We start from the raw sequence: 23046 nt of genomic DNA, 5'->3' as shown, positions 1-23046 counted from the left end.
TAGCAATTACTGCTTCGAAACACAGAAGACCCAGTCCCATCTTCTCAGGGAAACTTTAAGTTACCTGCTTTGATCTAAGAGCAAGCATGCTAAATATGAGTCCCAGTGCTCAGGTTTTAAAACCCACTACAGAGCTTTGTGCAAATAACTCACCAAGTCATCAGTAAAAGTCAGAGGGTGAGGTTCGGCGTTTGGGATGAAATCTTGCACCAAGCCATCCTTTCTCTCTTAGGTAGACATTAAAGATCCCAAGGTATTATTTGGGGGACAAAAATGGGGAAAGTATTCTGGCCAACTCCTATACTTTGATCAACATCAGGGTCAGCACCACCCACACAGCCAGATAAAATCAGAAACTGAAAGAATGAAACAATGGAGACATAATCGCGGAAGAAGTGCAGGTTGAAATAGTCACAGAATGGGATTTTCCAGCCCCGCTCGCCCAGGACAGGAAAATCCCACCTGAGGTCAATGGACCTTTGCAGGGTCCTGTCCCGCCCACTACAATTCCCATGGTTGGCGGGATGCGAAAATTACACCCATAAAATCATACAGTGCAGAAAAGGCCCTTCGGCCCATCAAATCTGCACTGACAATATCTACCACTAAAGGCACGCTAATCCCATTTTCCTGCGCTTGTCCCATATCCTTGAATGTTATATTTCAAATGCACATCCAAATATTTTCCTAAAGGTTGTAAGGTTTCCAGCCTTCACTACCAGGCAGTGCGTTCCAGATCCCCACAACTTTCTGACTGAAAAGGTTTTTTTTCTCAAATCTCTTCCGAATCTCCTGCCTCCTCCCTTGAAACTATGCTCCCTCGTTATTGACTATTCAATAAATGCTGCTCCTTACTCACTCTGTCCGTACCCCTCATGATCTTATGCACCTCAATCATGTCCCTCCTCAGCCTTCTCTGCTCTAAAGAAAACAATCCAAGCCTATCTAGTCTCTCCTTATAGCTCAGATGCTCCACCCCAGGCAACGCCCTGGTAAACTTTCCTACAGATGCTGCCAGACCTGCTGAGATTTTCCAGCATTTTCTCTTTTGGTTTCAGATTCCAGCATCCGCAGTAATTTGCTTTTATATCCTGGTTAACTTTCTCTGTACGCCCTCGGGTCCTTGAAATTGAGTTTTTATGATGGTGAGGAAATATGGGAACTATGATCATCTTTGCAATTGAAGGACTCGATTCTGGTCGGATGAATTCACTTTTCCTGGATAGTATTCTGCCTTGATTCACTAACAAAAAGCCTTGATGCAAACCTTCTGGCAGTCAGCACAGCTGCTTCCCAGAAAGTTACTCCAGATGTTAATCTCTGATTGTCAATAATAAACGTAAGTAAGGACAGATGTGGTGACTGGGACTTGATTACAGGCTGCCAAGCCATGGTTTAACCCTGACCCCTTGGAGCTAATGGGTATCATAAGGATGGACGTACATACACTGCAATTAATTCTACAGCACTGGGATTACCAAAAGCAAACTAGAACACAATAAAATAATCTTTTGCCATTAGATGCACCCAAGATACTTTGGAAACAAGGGGCAGGATTATTCAGCTCTGTGCGCCCCAAGACCAGAAATTCCCACCTGAGCTCAACAGATCTGTAAATGATCTGCTGAACTTTCTGTCTTGCTTGCTACATTCCCACGGCAGGCGAGACCGGAGAATTTCTCATCCAAGCTGACCAGCGGTATCTAATTGCCATTCAATCATATTGTGCATCCACTGAAATAGCAATGGATACCCAAGATAAGCAAATCTTCAATCATAAAATCTTACAGCACAAAAGGAGGCCTTTTGGCCCATTCAGCCTGTGCCAGCCTTTTGGTAGAACAATCCAATTGGTTCCACTCACTTTCCACACAGTCCAACACATTTTTCACGCATTTACCCAATTCTGTTTTGAAAGTTGCTATTGAATCTGCACCCAGTAACCTTTAGGCAGAGTATCTCTGTCTTTCTCTCTCCTCTGGTTTATCTGTCAACCTCTTCAAGCGTGCGTCCCGGTTATCAATGCTCCAGTCAGTGTTAAAACTCTGTCCCTATCTCCTCTATCAAGACCATTCCACAATTTCAAGCACCTTCATTCAATTTCCCTTTCACCTCCCCTCTTCCAAAAGAACAACTCCAGTTGCTCCACTCTCTCTATGTAACTGGTGTCCCCCATTAACCAGTCCAATAAATTTCCTCGGCACTCTCTGAGGTTTTCACATCAAACCTAGACTCCAACGCTCCACCTGAGGCCTAATCAGTGATTTGTAAAGGTTTAGCATAAAGTGTAGGAGCAGCAGTAGGCCATTTGGCACACCCAGTCCACTCCAACATTCAATATGATCATGACTAATCTGACCACCCTCAATTCTACTTCCCACCTTATCCCCACTACCTTTGATCCCCTTACTGATTAAAGATCTGTCCATCTCAGCCTTGAACATATTTAGTAATCTAACTTCTATAGCCCTCTGCGGAAAAGAGTTCCACAGATTCATTACTCCTGAGACATGCGGACTTGGCACATTCCTCTTGTTCTCCATGAGTTTCCCCCGGGTGTTCTGGTTTCCTCCCACAGTCCAAAGATGTGCAGGTTAGGTGGATTGGCCATGCTCAATTGCCCCTTTGTGTCAGGGTAAATGTGTGGGGTTACGGGGATAGAGCCTGGGTTGGATTGTCGCTGGTTTGGGCTTGATGGGCCAAATTGGCCTCTTTCTGCTCTATAGGAATTCTCTAATTCTATGAGAGATTCCTCCTCTGTCTTAAATGACAACCTCTTACTCTAAGATTAAACCTTCTGGTCTAGACTCTCTGACAAGGGGAAACAACTTCTCCGCATCTACTCTGAGAATCCTATATGTCTCAATAAGGACACCTCCCATTCTTCTAAACGCCAATAGATACAGGCTTTGTACTGGACATCTTAATGATTTAATTCCAAAGTAGCAATTTTCCGCAGTGACATTCCCTGACTGCAGATTACAACCTGAGCCTGGAGTTATACTGCCTCTTTTGTCATGCACCTAGCACTCCTTTGAAAACAAAGCTGGTTGTAATGGTGCAAGCCTGTGAAATCTATGGCCGTGCTCTCAATATCAGTACTTGTTACCATTGTAAGTTGAGGGAAAGAAATGGTAAATGTTTCCACAATGTTCCTATGGCCGATTAGAATCAGGTTAGAATGAAAGTATTTGGCTCAATAACAACCCATTGGTTGGGATTATCATTTCTTGGACATTTTGAATGTTAAGTGCAAAAAGACACCGGAAATGCAGTTTTTGGGTAAACGTTTCTCCCTCCTCTCTCCCCACAATGTGTTTATTATGTGAGGCCAGCAGGGAGCAAACATTCCTCAGTGAAGATATCACCATTGCTGCCCAATCACGTCATCAGGAAGTGTGTTGTAATGATGCAGTTTAAATTTTTTCATCCAGTCAGAACACTTCCTTCTTTCCCAGAATGGTTCACCCAAGCCACCTCCATCGCTGGCTCTTCTGGAGCCTGAGTAAGGGTGTGTGCCTGTGGTGACTGGGACTTTGCTATCCCTGTTCAGAGTTTAAGTTTATTTATTTGTTAGTGTCATGAGTAGGCTTACATTAACAGTGCAATGCAGTTACTGAGAAAATTCCCTAGTCGTCACACTCCGGTGCCTGTTCGGGTACACTGAGGGAGAGTTTAGCATGGTCAATGCACCAACCAGCACGTCTTATAGAATCATAGAACCCTACAGTGCAGAAAGAGGCCCTTCGGCCCATCGAGTCTGCACCGAACACAATCCCACCCAGGCCCTACCCCCATATCCCCACATATTATACGCACTAATCCCTCTAACCTATGCATCCCTGGACACGAAGGGGCAATTTCTTAGCATGGCCAATCAACCTAACCCGCACATCTTTGGACTGTGGGAGGAAACCGGAGCACCCAGAGGAAACCCACGCAGACACGAGGAGAATGTGCAAACTCCACATAGACAGTGACCCGAGCTGGGAATCGAACCCAGGTCCCTGGAGCTGTGAAGCATAGGGTCATAGGAGGAAACTGTGGAAACCCACGCAGACACGGGGAGAATGTGTACACTTTGCACAGTGACCCAAGCCGGAAGTTGAGCCCGGGTCCCTGGCACTGTGAGGCAGCAGTGCTAAGTACTGTGCCAAGTTCAACACTTTACAAGAATAGCTGGCAATCCTTTGTAAAGTCATGGATATGGACTGGATGCTCTGAACCTGTTGGACTGATGCTGCTTTGTCAAGTGAAATGTGGTCTGAGGATGTTTCTGGAGACAAGATTTATCACTACAAAAACAGTCATGGTCTTGAAATAAATACAGAAGGTGCTGAAAGATACCTGTAATGGTCTGTGAAGATAAACGGCAATTTCTGACAAAGAATTACACCCAAAACATAAAACCTGTCTTCCTCTTTACAAACTCTGACAGCGCTGCTATGCATTTTCAGCATATTTCCTTTTGTTTCAGAATTCCAGTATTTCTAAGCTTTTATCTACTCCAGCCTTGATCTGTTCATTATCTCATTCCTTCCTATCAAACGTGCTGTTTAGTGCAAGGGTCTTTTGTTAAGAAGAATTCCCTGCATGTCGTTTTCTAATGACTTGGCCCCTGTAAGTGTTTAATCCCGTTTCCCCTGGCGGAGTACATTTCCTGCTTAACTTTTAGATGCTAGACTGATAATGCCCTAGTTTATTTTTGGATCCATCCCAGACAGATTTCCAAGAGGGACTATCCCATTAAAGTCCTATGCCTGCTCAGTTGACACAATAAAGTGGGAATGCACATCCTCTGTAGCAGCAGTAAGATGTCTGTGATTTAAAAGAGATTTGAGACTTCTTTCATATTAACTAACAACCTAATGATGATGTCCTCTGGTTGACCTCTATGGTTACACTGGAACTATCTGTTCGTTTCCTTCCCCCTTCCGATTCTCTCGCTCCTGAAGGCACTGACTCTTGCTGTACTGCAGTTCTGCAGCCACCGACAGTGCTGAAGTACCTTGTTAAAGGTCCATTCTTCATGTCGGAGATGATAAAGTGCATGTCAAGTCTTGTTTGACCACAAGAGGTACATGGAGATGGTGGGAGGAGATGCCACATCTGAACTGAATCCCTATGCCACCAGGATTGCAGATCGGTAACCCTCAACTCCGCAACATTAGAAAATGAGGGCCCTTAAAACATCAGCCCATTGCAGACCTTATGGAGAAATGTTATTCTACAAATACGTTTTCTTGAAGAAAAATGCCAGGGTGCCAACTCTTTGACACAAGCCACACACCCACACAAACCAGCTCCTACTATTGATTGTCTGAATTAATATCACATCAGATTTTAATGTCGGTGTCTTTCAGACCTCTGATCAGTCTTAAATGGCTGTGGCCCCCAGATGATGATGATGTCATGACCCTTCCTGCTGGCTGAAGTCCATAAGAATCCTGGGAGATTTATACATCTGCCATTAACTGCCTCATTTCAATCATTGGAGAAACACTTGTATTCCATTAACCTTAAATAAAAAGGCACCAATGTTGACATCGCTAGTTTCCCATGTGCCTCAGCGCACAGCAATGGGCACCGTGACATCATCAACAAGCGACACAAGATGAGTTAATGGCTGCTTCCAGGTTTGCAGGAATTATTGCTTGGTCTCACTTTGTGGATGAAATTATGAGAAAATGAAACTCTTGTGCAGAGAATTGGATCTTGTGCACTAAATACCTGGTGCATGAGGCTTTCACCCCCAATCGCTGCTGTAATGGATGAAGGTTCAATCTAAAGATTAGGACATGCCTCTAATGAAAGTCATTAATTTATAACCTCCACCTACCCCAGCATGCACCAGTAAGTAAATGAGGTGAAATGGATACTTACTGAATGGACCAACTGAAACAAAGAAAAAAAATTTTAAAAAATACATGAGATGTTAAGGAAAATTCATGAATGAACTCATACACAAATGACAGCATTAATGTTGGCTTAAACATGGAGAACAGCAGGAAACGTTAACTTTAGCTATCGATAAGGGAAAAGTGACTTGGCACAGCGAGTGATTAATTGGCTTGTGGATCCATCCAAAATGAAACTTGTCAAATCACTGTCTCCGGGACTCTTTGCACAATTTTGTGACAATTTGCCAGCAGATTACTCATGTGGGGTGTGTGTGAAAATGCCGTGTCAAATCACTTCACCCAAATATTGAGCGTGAAGCAAAATGCAAAGTCACCGTTAGGATTTAATTGCCATCACTATTCAACTACTCACTGCCACGTTCCCAGTGCATTAAAATATATCATCATTTTCTTTTACAAATACATAAAGGATATGTCAGGGGCAGCGCTGAGGTGTGATGAATATCTTCTCAAGTCAGCCTGAGTTTAATTCACTCGTGTCTCCGCATTCATGAGTAATTGAGTCAGCCTCATCGTGTGAAGACATTTATCACATCCTCATTGCTGCCCGGTGACACATTCTATTCATAACGCACCGCTTAAAATAATAATCTAGCAAATTTATGCTTCTATAACGTCACAAGTGCCGGGCAACGATAAAAAGAAAATCTCCATCATTCCTGGGTTGTGCGTGCGGTATGACACAGGAAGCTGCAGATCCATGAGTTGGCGGCTGACCCCGCTTGACCTGCGTCCTATTTTGAACGGGAGACACACACACACAACTTGAATTTAAATTTCTTTTGCTAGTTTCTGACCACTCTTCACCTGAAGGCACTGATTCTTGCTAGGGTGTGGTTCCAAAGGTGCCTGGCAAATCATCTCTTTCCAAGCTAGAACTTAGATTAGGCAAGTGGCCCAATCTGAAGAAAGCTGAACCTTGTCCTACCATCAATGGCCACCATGAATGGAGGAAGATAGGAGTTCCTCGTCAATGATTGGGGAAGAAGACCTTTGCCCTGCTTGCAATAGCATTAAGTGCAAGTCGTCTACTGAGAATTGAACATAAGCACCTGCTGCCCTCCAGGAAGGTTGGTTGCGCCTTACCCTTAGGGGAATTTAGGTGTTTAACTGAACTGGGCACAGCCCCTAGAGTTCCTCAGCTGAAGTGTCGGCAAACGCAGAAACACCAGGAATTTGCTGCAAGGTAATCAAGGTTCTTAGAACATCCCTGTGCTGGACTTTAAGAACATTTTAGAAATGGGCATCTCAAGAGAAGAACTTGTACATTTACACATGGGGGCAGCATGGTGGCACAGTGGTTAGTACTGCTACCTCACAACACCAGGGTCCCAGGTTCGATTCCTGGCTTGGGTCCCTGTCTTGGCATGTTCTCCCCATGTCTACATGGGTTTCCTCCCACTGTCCAAATTACATGATGCTTAGGTGCATTGGCCATGCTAAATTCTCCCTCAGTGTACCCGAACAGGCACCGGCATGTGGCAACTTGGGGATTTTCACTATAAATTCATTGCACTGTTAATGTAAGTCTATTTGTGACACTAATAAATAATAAAAAAAAAATGCTGGAGGTTTGGATTCAATTTTCGTCAACAGCACATGCTGTTTCTGAGCTAACTCTTCCTGTGGTGAAATAAACAGAATTGTTCATCTGTTAAACTTATTGAAATTTACTCTCTTCACTCAGAGTGGTTGGGGTGTGGAATGCTCTGCCTGCTGGGATAGTGGAGTCGGACACTTTAGGAACTTTCAAACGGTTATTGGATAGGCACATGGAGCACACCAGAATGATAGGGAGTGGGATAGCTTGCTCTTGGGTTTGGACATAGGTCGGCACAACATCGAGGGCTGAAGGGCCTGTACTGTGCTGCATTGTTCTATGTTCTATGAAATCTTTACATGTTGCATTTCATTTGTAAGGTTGGCAATTAGTTATTCAAAGTTTCTCTGACCAGCTTTTGCAAATACATTGCATTTGTGATGGTCACCAAGATGGCCCTTTTCAGAGTAATGGTTTCAATTTTAGCCTGGAGCTAATAATGGGTGGGCATTGTGGTCCAGCTCAAACCTGCTGTCTCCCAGTGTCCTCCAGCAGGGAGTCACAGGTCACCAGTTAGGAGCAAGGAACCCCAACTAATAAGGCACCCAAGTGAGCAGCAACATAACTATCACACACTTCGTATTCAACTAGCTCAGCAACTCACAGGAAGTGGGGTATCTCATCTATTTTAAACTTCCTAAAATCAGCTCAGCTCCAAGGTATTGTCATCTGTTCTGTGTTCAGTGGAACGGTATGTGTGTGATAACGGAGCTTGATCAGCAGACCCGAGGTTGTGGGTGAAAATTTCCCACGCTGCCTACCATGGGCGGCACAGTAGCACAGCGGTTTGGGTGGCACAGTAGCACAGTGGTTAGCACTGTTGCTTCACAGCTCCAGGGTCCTGGGTTCGATTCCCGGCTCGGGTCACTGTCTGTGCGGAGTTTGCACATTCTCCTCGTGTCTGTGTGGGTTTCGCCTGGGGGCTCTGGTTTCCTCCTACAGTCCAAAGATGTGCGGGTTAGGTTGATTGGCCATGCTAAGAAATTGCCCCTTAGTGTCCAGGGATGTGTAGGTTAGAGGGATTAGTGGGTATAATATGTAGGGATTTGGGGGTAGGGCCTGGGTGGGATTGTGTTCGGTGTAGACTCAATGGCCCGAAAGGCCTCTTTCTGCACTGTAGGAATGATGCTATGGAAATCATAGCACGCAGGGATCCGACCTCAGGTGAGCACGGGAGGAAATCCTGCCCAGAGAGTTCCAATCCCACAGTGGCAAGTTGCAAAATTGAATTCAATAAAAAAAAATGATAATTTGTGAGGCTGGCATTGTGATTGAATGTTTATAAAGTACCGATGACTGACTTAAAACCCAATGGTCATTTGTAAAAACTCACCCCAGTGTCCTTCTGGAGCCTGCCAACCCCCAACTGGCTAACATGTGATTCTTTTGAGATGAACTCTTTACCCTCTGAAGTGGCCTACCAGGAAACCCAATTGTGCCAATCAGGCCCTTTTAAGGCAATTAACGCAAGGGAGTAAATGTAGGCTTTTCAGTACCACTCCTGCCCCAGAATTTTAAGAAAAACATTATTAATGAAGAGACTCTGAGTTCTTTCATCAAATTCTGACTTTTTGGTCATCTATCTAAATGTCTTCTTTTTGACTTGGTGCCAACTTAGATATGCCAACACGCCTGTGGGACGTTTTCCTGTGTTAGAAGTGCTACATAAATATAGGTTGCCGTTACCTCATTTATCACTAAATATACGGTCAAATCACTACTGAACTGCACTTGGATGCGGCCTCATATCTCATAATGTACACTGTGATTTTTTTTATCATTATCTTCAACAGAATCAACAATTGGCTGTGTATGTCCATGGGCTGTTCTACAGCGGTTTATTAATAGGTTGGTTATATCTGCTGTTTCTAACACTCGGGGATTATTTCCTGTCAGATTGTTTTCTGCTTTTATCAAGATTGAACCAGGCAAACACCGCAGTGCAAGTTTAAAAAAAATCACAGAATCCCTACAGTGCAGGAGGAGGCCATTCAGCCCATCAAACCCACACTGACAACAATCCCACCCAGGCTCTATATATCCCCATAACCCCACGTATTTACCCTGCTAATCGCCCTGACACTACAAAAGACCAAATTTATTTAATTCAACTTCAGAAGTTATCGTGACGGGATTTGTACTTAGAACATCTGGATTACTCTTCCAGTTCCATGATTACTACACCGCCATGTCTTCAATACGATAACCATTTTGGGGGTAATTAACACCTGATTAGCACTGCTGCCTCACAGTGCCAGGGCCCCAGGTTCAATTCTGGCCGAGGGTGACAATGTGGAGTTTGCACATTCTCCCCATGTCTGTGTGGGTTTCCTCCAGGTGCTCCGATTTCCTCCCTTGTCCAAAAGATGTGCAGGCTAGGTTGACTGGCCGTGCTCAATTGCCCCTCAGTGTCAAGGGGATTAGGAGGGTAAATATGTGGGGTTACAGGGATTGAGTCTGGGTTGGTGCAGGCTGGATGGGCCGAATGGTCTCTGTAGGTATTCTATGATTCTATCAGCATTGTTCTGGTTAAAATACAAATTTGGCTCCTTCTCATCCTCTCACTCAAATAATGAGCAGCATCGGTGGGTTCCGGAAGGATGTGAGCAAAGGGATATCATCACTGACTGATTCCCCTTCAGATTCCACACCATTCTGACTTGGACGTACATCACTCGCTGCTTCATGATCACTGTGTGGAGCTCCCTACCTAACAGGCCTACAGGGACACACCTTCACCACACGGACAGTGAACGCAGCTCACCCTGCCTGCCCCAACCTCAAGGGCAGCTGGATGTAGACCATAATCGCTACTCTCGTCCCCAGAATTAATCTGAAAAAGTCACCCAGCTCAAATAGTGAACCAATCTGAGAGAATGAAAATGAACGCCTGGCTCCACGGTTGGATATTTCCAATTCTTGTCTCCATCTCTCACTCCAGATGCACTGTAATAGGGGGTCCGCTGCTGCAGAGTGAGTGACAATCAATCAGGAAAAAGAGAAAACCACCGGAGCATCCCTTTTGCCCTGACAATTGCACATTTTTAGCAGCGAGCGGTCACTGGTAATTTTACAGTTTGATTTGAGTAGGAGCTGAATGCCCCTCACCAGCGGATGGTGAATGAATGAGTTCCAGCTCTCAGATATCACTTCCGAGCAGAAGCCATTAAACAAGTAGGACGTTTAGGATGGTGCTGACCCAGTGAGTGAGTCAAACCGAGCCATTTAGAGATTTAACCTCCTGCTGGAAACCAGAAAAGCTTCTCCATCTTCAGCTAAAGCCACCTTTTGACAGGAAGCAATGTTCAAATCTCCCTAGCGCTTTGGGGGAAAAAAAAATCTAATCTCACAAAGATATCGAGAGTGGTTTTTAACGATCGTAACTATCCAATTCATCATTCCACCTCGACTCAAAAATATTAAAGAGGGATTTTCTTTAAGTGAATTCAACCTAAGATCATGAGGGATGTTAAACAGGCTGCTGACCCACTCTCGGCTGTTTTAGAATTGGACCAAATCAAGATTTAACTCTTTGTCTGCCAGAAAGGTTGACTTTTGATGGGACGGGATTCCATCATAGCTTTCAGGTCCCCTCGTTCATTTTTGAAGTTCATCATCTTCCTCATTTTGACTCTAAACCAAAAGTACAGGAGGAGCCTACTTGACATCATTGAAATCATAGCCAAGATCCATTCTGCCGTCTTCCAGCATCCGCCCAACACCTTCTCCAGGAGTGAGGAGGAAGTGTCCCTGTTGGCAAGGGTAGCATCAGGAGATGCCCCAGAAATAGGTTGAACGTGCAGCTTGGCACTCACTGTCGAGACTCATAAGTCAAGAGATAAACACTGGAATTTTCCCATCTCACCCGCCATGGGAATCATAGCGGACGGATGGATGGGAGGGGGAGGAACATCATGCAAAGGTCTGTTGACCGCGGGTGGGATTTTCTAGTTTTGGGGCAAGTGTGGCTGGAAAATGTCCCCCAAAGTCTTCAAATACAGAAACATTGCAGAAGGTTAAATTAGCATTATCAAGTCTAACCAGTCCAAAGACGTTGTGTGTTTCTACAATACTTTTCGTTGTAAGGCAATTCCACTATTCACTGGAAATAGTGGATTCCATCACTCACACCTTAGCGCATGGTTATAATTCACTGAGCGAGCACATACTTTAAACATACCAGTCACCAGTTCAGAAAGATCAAGTCACAGCTCCTTACCGTGTACAGTCAGAGTGCCTGAGAACTCAACTTTACCCACACTGTTTTCTGCAATACACGTGTACGTTCCTTCATCCTCGCTGCCAACCCGAGCGAGTCGCAGGCTGTTGTCAGCCTGAATCTCAAACCTATTGGGAGACACAAAGGATTTTGTTGGTGCAAAACAAAATAGACTGGGTCACTCACTGAGGGTCATTTTGACTCGCTGTGTCATTGTAACATTGGCAATGGTAAATTGGCAGCCCATATTCCATTTCACCCAATTTTCATTGAGTCAGTAATTAAGGATGGCCAAGAGTTGTTGGCATGTGGCAATCAGTAGCCCAACATCATAGAATCCAAGTGCAGTAGAAGATCATTTGATTTGAGTCCATTGGAGGGCAGCATGTGTCACAGTGGTTAGCACTGCTGCCTCACAGTGTCAGGGTCTCAGGTTCAATTCCGGCCACGGGTCACTGTCTGTGTGGAATCTGCACATTCTCCCCGCATCTGCTCGGGTTTCCTCCGGGTGCTCCGGTTTCTTCCCGCAGTGCAAAGATGTGCAGGTTAGGTTGATTAGCCATACTAAATTGCCCCTTAGGTGTCAGGAGGATTAGCTGGGGTAAGTATGTGAGGTTACGGGGATAGGGCCTGGGCAGGATTGTTGTTGGTATAGGCTTGATGGACCAAATGGCCTGCTACTGCACTTGGACTCTATGCTGTTGGGCTACTGATTGCCACATGCCAACAGCTATTGGCCATCCTTCGCATGATCGGCTCAGAAAATGGACATCAACAGAGTTGAGTATGGAAAACATCGCAACAGAGGCAGATCCTGAACCCAACATCTGTATTTCCACTGGAGGTCACTGTATAGTGATCGGGAATATGAACATCAATAGATTTGTTTCTATAACATTTATCGGACATGCCGAGGAAACTGTAGTTGCTCCTTCTATTGAGGAGACCGACATGGACAGGAGGTGGAACCTGAAACCTTCCAGCTCTGCAATGGCTCAGTTCCACAGTGGACAATAACCAGAGTTACACTCCTGGCTTAAATCCTGATACAGTAAGAAGTCTGACAACACCAGGTTAAAGTCCAACAGGTTTATTTGATAGTAAATGCCACAAGCTTTCGGAACGCCGTTCGTTCGTCAGGTGAGTGAAGAACTCTCTTTACCTGGTGTTGTGAGACTTCTTACTGTGTTTATCCCGGTCCAACGCCGGCATCTCCACATCATTAAATCCTGATAACAGAATTAAATGCTGGAATGGTTCCCACTCTAACCCGTTCCAATGAAGAACATGGCATCAGACCTCCATGAGCCAAACTGGCTTTACACATCAATTAACAACAATGCCATCTCCTTGGGGATTGAACAGTTCCCTTGATTAGAAACAAAGTAACATCATCATATAATATTTAACAAGCTTTAAAATACTTGAATTCCAGTACCTTCCGCGTGGCAGCTCCCCCTCTTCCTTGCGCCAATGAGTAGTTGGTACTGGGTCCCCATGCACCTCACAGTGAAAATCCACAGTGTCCTCCGCCAGGACCACCTGATTGATAGGGCGTTTGATGAAGGTGGGCCGTTCTGCAGGAGAGGGGAAGAATGAGAACCTGTACACAAGCAGCATACACAGAAAAAGACAACGAACACACTGTTGACAAACCATCTGCAGCCCAGAGGTTCATCCTGAGGCCTTCCTCGATTTGTTTCAGAATCTTCTAATAACACATTTATGACATCTTCATACTAAAGTTCAGAGACGGGACTTTTCTCCTCCCCTTCACCACCATGGGGGGAATGTGGTCCCACTGTCAGCCAGGTGCCAGCACCATCTTACCCCCCAAGTCTCATGGAGATATGTAGCACCTGCCCCTCTCCCCATCGAGGCATCTAAACCTACGCCAGCTGACCGAAAGCTCTCTCTGACAGACCCAGAGGATGAGTGCTCCAGACAGGCTTTGAGGCCCTCACCACATGCCTGACCCCAGCTGTAGCCATAAGCTGCCCTATTCCCCCTTCACAATGGCAGCTGAGGCTACTTCTAAAATATTTCAGAAGTTGGAGTGATGTAGGCACCCACTTTCCTTTTCGCTCTCTCTCTTACCTGAACCACAGATTTCCATGTTGGAGAGCATCCTATTCACCCTCCAGTTTTGGAACCTGCCCACTGTCATTAATTGGCTAATTGGGTGAATTGGCCAGACAACAGTGCAAAGGTGGGAGTCACATTTCACTCAACATTAGGATCCCAGGGGCAAAATTCTGTCCCAAGTTGCAAGAAAACTCAGACCTTCGGTCTCAGACCATATCACTCTCCTCTTTTACCTTCTGTGTGCTACGAGCCTGCATTTCTCTAACAATTGAAAGTGCCATCACCACACACAACACCTCTCCTCTCTGAATCCAGGAAAAGTTGATCTCTGGGCCAAGTCACAGGCACTGAACTCAAGCCTGTCAACATGTCACAACCTATGGTAGTAACAAGGCTGTCATCAAACTGCTGAAAGAAACCAAGCCGTAGCCATTAGACAGAGTGATGCAACACCAGAATTGGTCATTCTGATCCAATAAATACTCCTCACCTCTGTCCGATAGTGCATCCCTAGTCCTGAACTCACCCACAAGAGGAAACATCCTTTCAAGGTTCATTCAGGACCTTATAAACTTCAATCAAATCGCCCCCTCACTCTCCTAAACTCTCTATTCATTCATGGGGCATGGGCATCACTGACTGTAAAAAGTCTGACAACACCAGGTTTAAGTCCAACCAATTTATTTGATAGTAAACTCACTAGCTTTCGGGTTAGTCCCTTCGTCAGGTGAATGGAGAGTTCTGGCCTCAGACAGAGCATATAAAGCACAGACATACTATGTCAGACTTTTTACTGTGTTTACCCCAGTCCAACGCTGGCATATGCGCATCTTCACTGACTGGCCAGCACTTATTGCCAATCCCAAGTTGCATGAGGGCAGTTAAGAGTTAACCACATTGCTGTGGCTCTGGAGTCACATGTTGGCCAAACTAGGTAAGAAAGGCAGATTTCCTTCCCTAAAGGACATTAGTGAATTAGATGGGCTTTTCTGATAAGTGACAATGGTTTCATTGTCATCAGTAGACTCTTAATTCCTGATAATTTTTATTGAATTCAAATTCTATCATCTGCCATGGCGGGATTCGAACCCCGGGTCACCAGAACATTAGCTGAGTTTCAGGATTAACAGTCTAGCAATAATATCTCTCGGCCATCACCTCCCCAGTGGATCACCATTGGGTTAAGTAGTCAGGTACCTTTAAGAACATAAGAACATAAGAAATAGGAGCAGGAGTAGGCCATCTAGCCCTTCGAGCCTGCCCCGCCATTCAATAAGATCATGGCTGATCTGTCGTGGCTCAGTTCCACATTCCTGCCCTCTCCCCATAACCCTTAATCCCCTCTCTTATCAAAAGCCCATCAACCCACGTCTTAAAAATATTTAGCGAGGTAGCCTCCACGACTTCAACGGGCAGAGAATTCCAGAGATTCACCACCCTTTGAGTGAAGAAGTTCCTCCTCAACTCCGTTCTAAACCGCCCCCTCTTTATCTTGAGGCTGTGCCCCCTAGTCCTACTGTCCTTTCTGAGTGGGAAGAGTCTCTCCACCTCTATCCTATCCATCCCATTCATCATCTTATACGTCTCAATGAGATCTCCCCTCATTCTTTTAGTTAGCCATTGCTGTCCTTCTCCAGCTATTGGAGGGGTGAAATAGTCACCCCCAATACCAAACTTGGTTTACAATTTACTGAGTCAATTGTAAACCAAGAACTTACAGTGAGTCTCACTGAGCAGGAGTAGCTGTAACATTAACAAGATCAAATGTTTTCCGACTCACCCATTTATTTATTAGTGTCACAAATAGGCTTACATTAACACTGCAATGAAGTTACGGTGAAAATTCCATAGTCATTACACGCCGGCAACTGTTTGGGTACACAGAGAGAGAATTTAGCTTGGCCAATGAACTTCACCGGCACATCTTTCGGTCTGCCGGAGGAAACTGGAGCACCCAGAGGAGACCCACGCAGATGTGAGAAGAATGTGCAGGCTCCACATAGACAGTGACCCAAGCCGGGAGTCGAACCCCAGTCCTTGGCATTGTGAGGCAGCAGTGCTAACCACTGTGCCACCGTGCTGTTCCTTACTTTGCCATTATCTTTCAGTTTAACTCAGTATTTCTTACAAAGGTGCTGGTCTGGTTGGTTTGTATGATACCAAGGCATACAGACACAAGGCAAAAAAAAATCTCCAAATTATTATTATTTCCCTGCATGGAACAATAAATCTGATTGCAGTATCCCACCTGGAGTCCAGTTTAGGTCAACAACACTAAGAATAGAAACTGGATTATAATGTTTTCTCTCATTGCCGTCCCAGAGCCACAGGGCAACAGGCTGAAACTTTTGTTGCAGATATTCTACCTTGCCCTCGCTATGGCTTCCACACCCATAGCCTCACTTCCTTCCTCAGGTGAAGATGTTGAACCTTGACAGCATCTGGTTCTAAAGATTAAGGTGCTCTCCATCAACTTCCTGTTTGGTTGGCAGACAAATTAATGACTCCTGATCCTGCCCTGGGATATTCAACTTCCTGCTCATGCTTCATCATTCAGGATGGGAAGAGAAGATATTTTTTGATGATAGGATCTGGTTCACACAATGGCTAAACCAGATTGTCTAGTAATAAGTAAAAGTCAGGATGTTCCATTTAACTTCGCTGCCCCAATTACAATCCAGTGAGCCTTGCTAGAAAGAACAGATTGGGTGGGTGCCCAGTGGGATCAAGATAAAATCATAATTCCCCTCTGCCTGCCGTCAAATTATCTTGACATGGAGGCGCCAGCGCTGGACTGGGGTAAATACAGTAAGAAGTCTCACAGCATCAGGTTAAAGTCCAACCAATTTATTTGATAGTAAACTCACAACCATTCGGGATATGCCCCTTCATCAGGTGAAACTCTCCATTCACCTGATGGAGGGGCAAACCCCGAACGCTTGTGGGTTTACTATCAAATAAATTGGTTGGACTTTAACCTGGTGTTGTGAGACTTCTTACTGTCAAATTATCTGCCAGTGCTCACTGTTAAAAGTCATACATGAATAAGTGTTGAGTGGGCGTGAAGGTTGCCTACACCAGTTGGAAAATGATTCTCAGTGAGGGGGCAATGGCAGAGTGGTATTGTCATTGGACTAGTAGTCCAAAGACCCACAGTAATGCTTTGGAGACCCAGGTTCGAATCCCGCCACGGCAGATGTTGAAATCCAGAAAAGTTTGGAAACCATCGAAAAACTGTCATAAAAACTTGCCTGGTTCACCGGTGTCCTTCAGGGAAGGAAATCGGCCATCCTTACCTGGTCTGTCCGACTTGTGACTCCAGATCCACAGGGATGGGTTGACTGTTAACTGCCCTCTGAAATGGCCTAGCAAGCCGCTCAGTTCAAGGGCAATTAGGGATGTGTAACAGATGCCAGCCTTGCCTGTGATGCCCACAACCCACATTAGAAAAAGAAAGTCCTGATCAGGCAGAGAGGGTAAAAACTGGTGAAGAAAATGTAAACTAAAGTTTGAAACAACTAAAAGAAACTGGTGAGTGAGCAAACCAGACCACTGACAGGTCCGAAAGTGGGTTTGGGCTCTACCTAAACGACATTGCCCACTATAGTAATGAGCTGCAAGACCACCTCAGACTGGGCAGCAATTCTAGAGCTATCACTGGATTCAGCAACCTGAGCTAGAGAGAGCCTGGGATCCACCCTCCTCAGCATCATGATTCCCCTCACAGCTGAACAGCTAACTAACGTGTGAGTTGGATGAGGCACCATGAGATGACTGGCACCTTTGGAACTGTACAGGGATGGTAGGCAGCATTCCAGAGAGGAGGGATAATTGTGGGTGGGAGATATGTAGGGGTCAGGAAGCAGGGTTGACAGAGGCTTATTAGTACGTCCTTGACAGGCCAGTTCATGCTGCATGGGCTGAAGGCAAAAAAAGGATACAAATATTGTGCTTACCAAATACGACCAACTCTGCAGGCTCACTGTCTCTCTCGCCTACCATGTTGGTGGCCACGCAGACATACATGCCAGCATCAGCCTTCCTCGTATTAGAGATCATCAGTTTCCCGCCTCGAATCTAGAAGAGAAAAGAACATTAATATCCACAACACCAGATGCATTCCAGATATAAACACCAAGTACCCAGCCTGGTACAGTCAACTGGAAAGAACACTGCACTGAGGAACAGGCTTTACTGGCCTGTGGTACACGAAGCGGGATTCACTGTGTATCTTGGACTGTGGTACACGGAACAAGCAGGTTACATTAGGGTGCGGTAGGATTGAGTGTTATAAAGTGTGCAATGTTGAAAGATGCAGAATGTTGCCCTTCTGGACATTTTACCTTGCATTGCAGGTGGGCAATTCACAATGAACAAAAATTAAAGTTGTAGGAAATGAAACATTAAGATCAGGATGCATTCATGTAAAGCTCAAATGGTAATTATTAATTGCTCCCTGGGATCTGGGAAGTATACTGCACAAGTTTCAGTCAGTTCTCTAAGAGTCTGTCACTTGTTGTATTCAAAGACTCTGGCTTGTCCCTCATGTCTCAACATTTAACATGAAAGTATCAGAGGCTCTGTGCGGTCCATGCCACTTCTCAATAGGGTGCCATCTGACCATTTCCCATTGTGTTGGGCATTCCCTGCTGCCACACCCTGCTTACCGTGATCCGCTCATCCTTGTCATTGATCAGGACATTGTTTTTCTTCCAGGAGATGGTTGGCTCTGGGTGCCCTCTGGGTGGGAGGCACTCCAGAACAGTGGGTTCACCTGCCGCAACCACCACGTCACTGGGCGTCTGACGGAAATCGTCACGCAGGACTGCGGAGAGACCACAGGAGAAGATCTTCATTAGTCAGAGGAGGCGCCCCTTTTCACTGATTGACAAATATTGGCACACGCTTAAAGAAAACAGAGCACAGAACATTACAGCGCAGTACAGGCCCTTCGGCCCTCGATGTTGCACTGACCAATGGAACCAATCTAATGACCCTCTAACCCAAACTATTCCAATATTATCCATATGCCTATCCAATGACCATTTGAATGCCCCTAAAGTTGGCAAGTCCATTATTGCTACAGGCAGGCCATTCCACGCCCTTACTACCCTCTGAGTAAAGAACTATCCTCTGAGTAAAGAAAATGTCATGAGGAGTCACAGCTCAGTTCCACCTGAGCAGTCACATCTGCACACATCTGCATGAATCTAACTGCTCTCGATTAACCCAGGCAAACGGTTCATTACTGTGAAGATTTCCAGTGCCGGGGACCCAAATTAAGGAAGGTGCTCGGGGAGAACTTTATCATCCTAACAAGGTGATGAACAACAAAGCTGTGGTGAAAGATAGAGGGAGAAGATCACTGAGACAGAGAGAACAAAGAGGTTCAAGTGGCAACTGAACGCGTTGCTGGAGACAGAAGGCAAGTGGCATTGATGCATGAGGACGAGATCGTCCCACAGGACCTAATATTCTTGCTAAGCTTTCCAACATTCTTGTCTCCTCATGCTTCATGTAGAACCACTGGGATCCACAAACCCAATCACAGGCATGTTACCTCAGCATCATTACAATTATCCAACGTCTTACCACGGGCACGCACTGTACAATGACCTGTGTGATAGAGCCTTAGGCAGGGGAATGGCACAGCAACAATATATACAAAGTAACGATGGCATTTTATCAACATGATCTGACTAAAAACAGCCTAATCAGCATCTACTAAGTAATTCCTATATTTATTCAGTTGCAAAGCAGTTCCATTAAAGCTTGTAATGGCCCACATCACCCTTGATCTATGTACGCATTAGTTCCTGCCTGCAAACAGCACCAAATTACACCAGCTCATTTTTCCCTCCTTTAGTAATTCAATTTGGTTGCCGCTGATCTGAATTAATGAATATTCCCAGTCAGATGGATGGAAGATACGTCCATTACCCAAAGTAACAGCTAACCCCGCAGTCAGTCAAAAAACCATTGAGGAAGCTAAAGTGGACTCATGGCTCCCAACCAGCATACATTACAGGAACAGAAGAGCACAGCAATTAATTAGATCCACAGAGTGTATTCTGAATATCTCCCTCGGGGAGCTCTGGATTTACACTGGAGACAGGAGGATTATCAATTCTCTGTGGCCTTGACGGAAAGAAAAGCAACAGATTCAATGTCGGATTTGCTGCATCATCTAAAACGCCCGTTCTGCTGGAACCTTATGACCAGGAATGCACGCCAAAGCATCTTTTCCACGCACTGGATTTAGTCTGCATTCAATCCACACACCTGACGAAGGAAAAGCGTTTCCGAAAAAAGGGCAGGTCGTGCCTTACTAACCTTATTGAGTTTTTTGAGAAAGTGACCAAAGAGGTGGATGGGGGTAAGGCAGTTGACGTGGTATATATGGACTTTAGTAAGGCGTTTGATAAGGTTCACCACGGAAGGCTTCTGCAGAAAATGCAGATGTGAGGGATTGAGGGTGATTTAGTTAATTGGATCAGGAATTGGCTAGCAGATAGGAGACAGAGGGTGGTGGTTGATGGAAAGTATTCGTCATGGAGTTCGGTTACAAGTGGTGTGCCTCAGGGATCTGTTTTGGGGCCACTGCTGTTTGTAATTTTTATAAATGATCTGGATGAGGGTATAGTTGGGTGGATCAGTAAATTTGCTGATGACACCAAAGTCGGAGGAGTGGTGGATAGTGAAGAGGGGTGTCATAGTTTACAGAGAGACTTGGACAAGTTGCAGAGCTGGGCCAAGAAGTGGCAGATGGAGTTTAATGTGGAAAAGTGTGAGGTAATTCACATTGGCAGGAATAACAGATGTGTAGAGTATAGGGCTAACGGTAGGACTCTGAATAGTGTTGATGAACAGAGGGATCTAGGTGTATGTGTACATAGATCCCTGAAAGTTGGGAATCAAGTAGATAAGGTAGCTAGGAAGGCATACGGTGTCTTGGCATTTACTGGTAGGGGGATTGAATTTAGGAGCCGCAACGTCTTGTTGCAACGGTACAAAACTCTGGTGCGGCCGCACTTGGAGTATTGTGCACAGTTCTGGTCCCCACATTATAGGAAGGATGTGGAGGCATTGGAGAGGGTGCAGAGGAGGTTTACCAGGATGTTGCCTGGTATGGAGGGAAGGTCCTTTGAGGAGAGACTGAGGGATTTGGGGTTGTTTTCGTTAGAAAGAAGGCGGCTAAGAGGGGACCTTATTGAAACATATAAGATGATTAGAGGTTTAGATAGGGTGGACAGTGATAGCCTTTTTCCTTGGATGGAGAAAGCTAGCACGAGGGGACATAGCTTTAAATTAAGGGGTGGTAGATATAGGACAGATGTCAGAGGTAGGTTCTTTACCCAGAGGGTGGTGAGGGATTGGAATGCCCTGCCTGCTGCAGTTGTAGATGTGCCTAGTTTGGGGGCGTTTAAGAGATCCGTGGATAGGTTTATGGATGGAAAGGGATTGGTTTAGGTCAGAGGGTCATTGCGTTTTTAATTGGTCAGCGCAACATCATAGGCCGAAGGGCCTGTTCTGCGCTGTAATGTTCTATGTTGTCTATGAAAGCTTGTGGGTTTACTATCAAATAAACTGGTTGGACTTTAACCTGGTGTTGTGAGACTTCTTACTGTACTTCAATTCAAAGGCACAGGGTGTAAGATTGGGGCTGCAGCCTAAAGCCATACTTACAAAATAAAGTAAGAATTGTCAAACACACTATCTTATTGGGACAGGCAATACGTCAGGGCAAAAAAAATCACAAGGGGTGCATTAGAAGTGGAGCATCCCAGGAGAATGGGGAAAATGATGTAGCGTTAGGGCTACAATGTTGTATGTCTATCCCCCCATGCCTGCACTGCAGTTGGAGTTTCACAGGGCCACCCCATTTACAAAACAATCCACCAAGCCCACTTCAACTCATCTAAAACCCTGCCAGATGTCCTCTGTCCCGCACTGTGCATTTCACCCATCATCCCTTTTCTTGCTGACTCGCTTTGACTTTCCATTACATTCAGTATAAATTCTTTCCTTAATCTATAAGCCACTTAATGCCCATCTTATCCAGTCCAGCATCCCCTCCCAAACATCGCTTTCCTGTGACTCTTGAATTTCCATCCGTTGTAGATTTTGTATCTTGGATTAACATGGCGATGATACTGGTTTCTCGATGTGTAAACAGTTTTATTCTCAGTAGTTTAAAATGTCTACTCCATCCTGCAGTTGTTTTCCAGCTCTTTCTGCAGCCTTACTTTCCTTGGATTCCACGCCCAGACTTCACTAATCAAGCATAGAGAGCATCAATCGTACACAGACTAACATAATCAAACACCGAACCATTCAACACAGCACCACCCATCTTGCCCCCCTTTTCCCATTTTTGGTGAAATAACCTTGAGCCAACTTGGTCATAGACTTTGAATTCCTTTCTTAAAATTCTTCATCTTCTGTCTCTCTCTCTCTCCCTGCTTTTACAAATATTTTTGAAACCCATTTCTTTGAAGCAGCCTTCAGTCACTCCACGTCTCAATATTTTCTAGAAATCTGCGCTCACCGCTCCTCAGCGTCCGTGCTCAGCACCGCATCCCATATAACACTCTTTATTAATCTTTCCTTCAGTTTTCTATTCATTTGTTCAGCCAATGCTCTGTGCCACCGTGTTCCCAATTGAGATACTCTGCATTCCTAGTTATTTACTGCGAATTATTTCTTTCAGAATAATACAAATTCTAGCCGAGTTGTTAATCCCTTGATACGGTTGCATTGTGTGTTGGCATCAAGCATTTCATCGCCATTTAAGAAATAAATCGACATTTAAGAAGCAGGTCGCAAACAGAATACAAATAACCCAATGGGCATCCTGGTCTGAACTATCAAATAATACCTCGTGTTTTGAAGTAATTTCAGGGCTATAACGTTTTGGGGGCCTGATGACAGTTGGGAATGACCACTGAACCCTTTGATTTGATTGCTGACCCATAAGTACTCCCTTGGGCCTATTTCATAACATTTCATAGTGTTATATTTCAGTGCTGAGCATGGTTATGTGTGTTCGAGGATGACATGGACAAAAGGCCAAAAGTAACCAAGGCAATGTCTTCATAGATCACTTGAAATTAAGCTGTAGTTAACACTGTAAAATAGTGGTCATTATTGTTGCATGTTTAATACAAAAGTTCCACCAGATTCTCTCCACGGTGGTACAGTGGGTTAGCACTGCTGCCTCA

The 23046-nt window shown here is 45.0% G+C and overlaps 1 protein-coding gene across 1 annotated transcript in view; it reads right to left on the bottom strand.

Moving 5' to 3' along the window:
• The window catches only part of LOC145359798 (roundabout homolog 2-like), a 286183-nt gene that overhangs the window by 123828 nt on the left and 139309 nt on the right, over positions 1-23046 (bottom strand). Inside the window, exons 3-6 of the mRNA XM_080214574.1 lie at positions 18493-18650; positions 17782-17902; positions 13179-13317; positions 11741-11868 (exon numbers count right to left, since the gene is read on the bottom strand). Coding sequence (XP_080070700.1) covers positions 11741-11868; positions 13179-13317; positions 17782-17902; positions 18493-18650 — 546 coding nt within the window. The remainder of the gene's footprint in view (positions 1-11740; positions 11869-13178; positions 13318-17781; positions 17903-18492; positions 18651-23046) is intronic.

The sequence above is a fragment of the Carcharhinus amblyrhynchos genome, chromosome 29 (genome assembly GCF_965287045.1).
Source record: "Carcharhinus amblyrhynchos chromosome 29, sCarAmb.v2.hapA, whole genome shotgun sequence".
NCBI lineage: Eukaryota > Metazoa > Chordata > Chondrichthyes > Carcharhiniformes > Carcharhinidae > Carcharhinus > Carcharhinus amblyrhynchos.
This window is presented reverse-complemented; position numbering and strand designations above follow the sequence as displayed.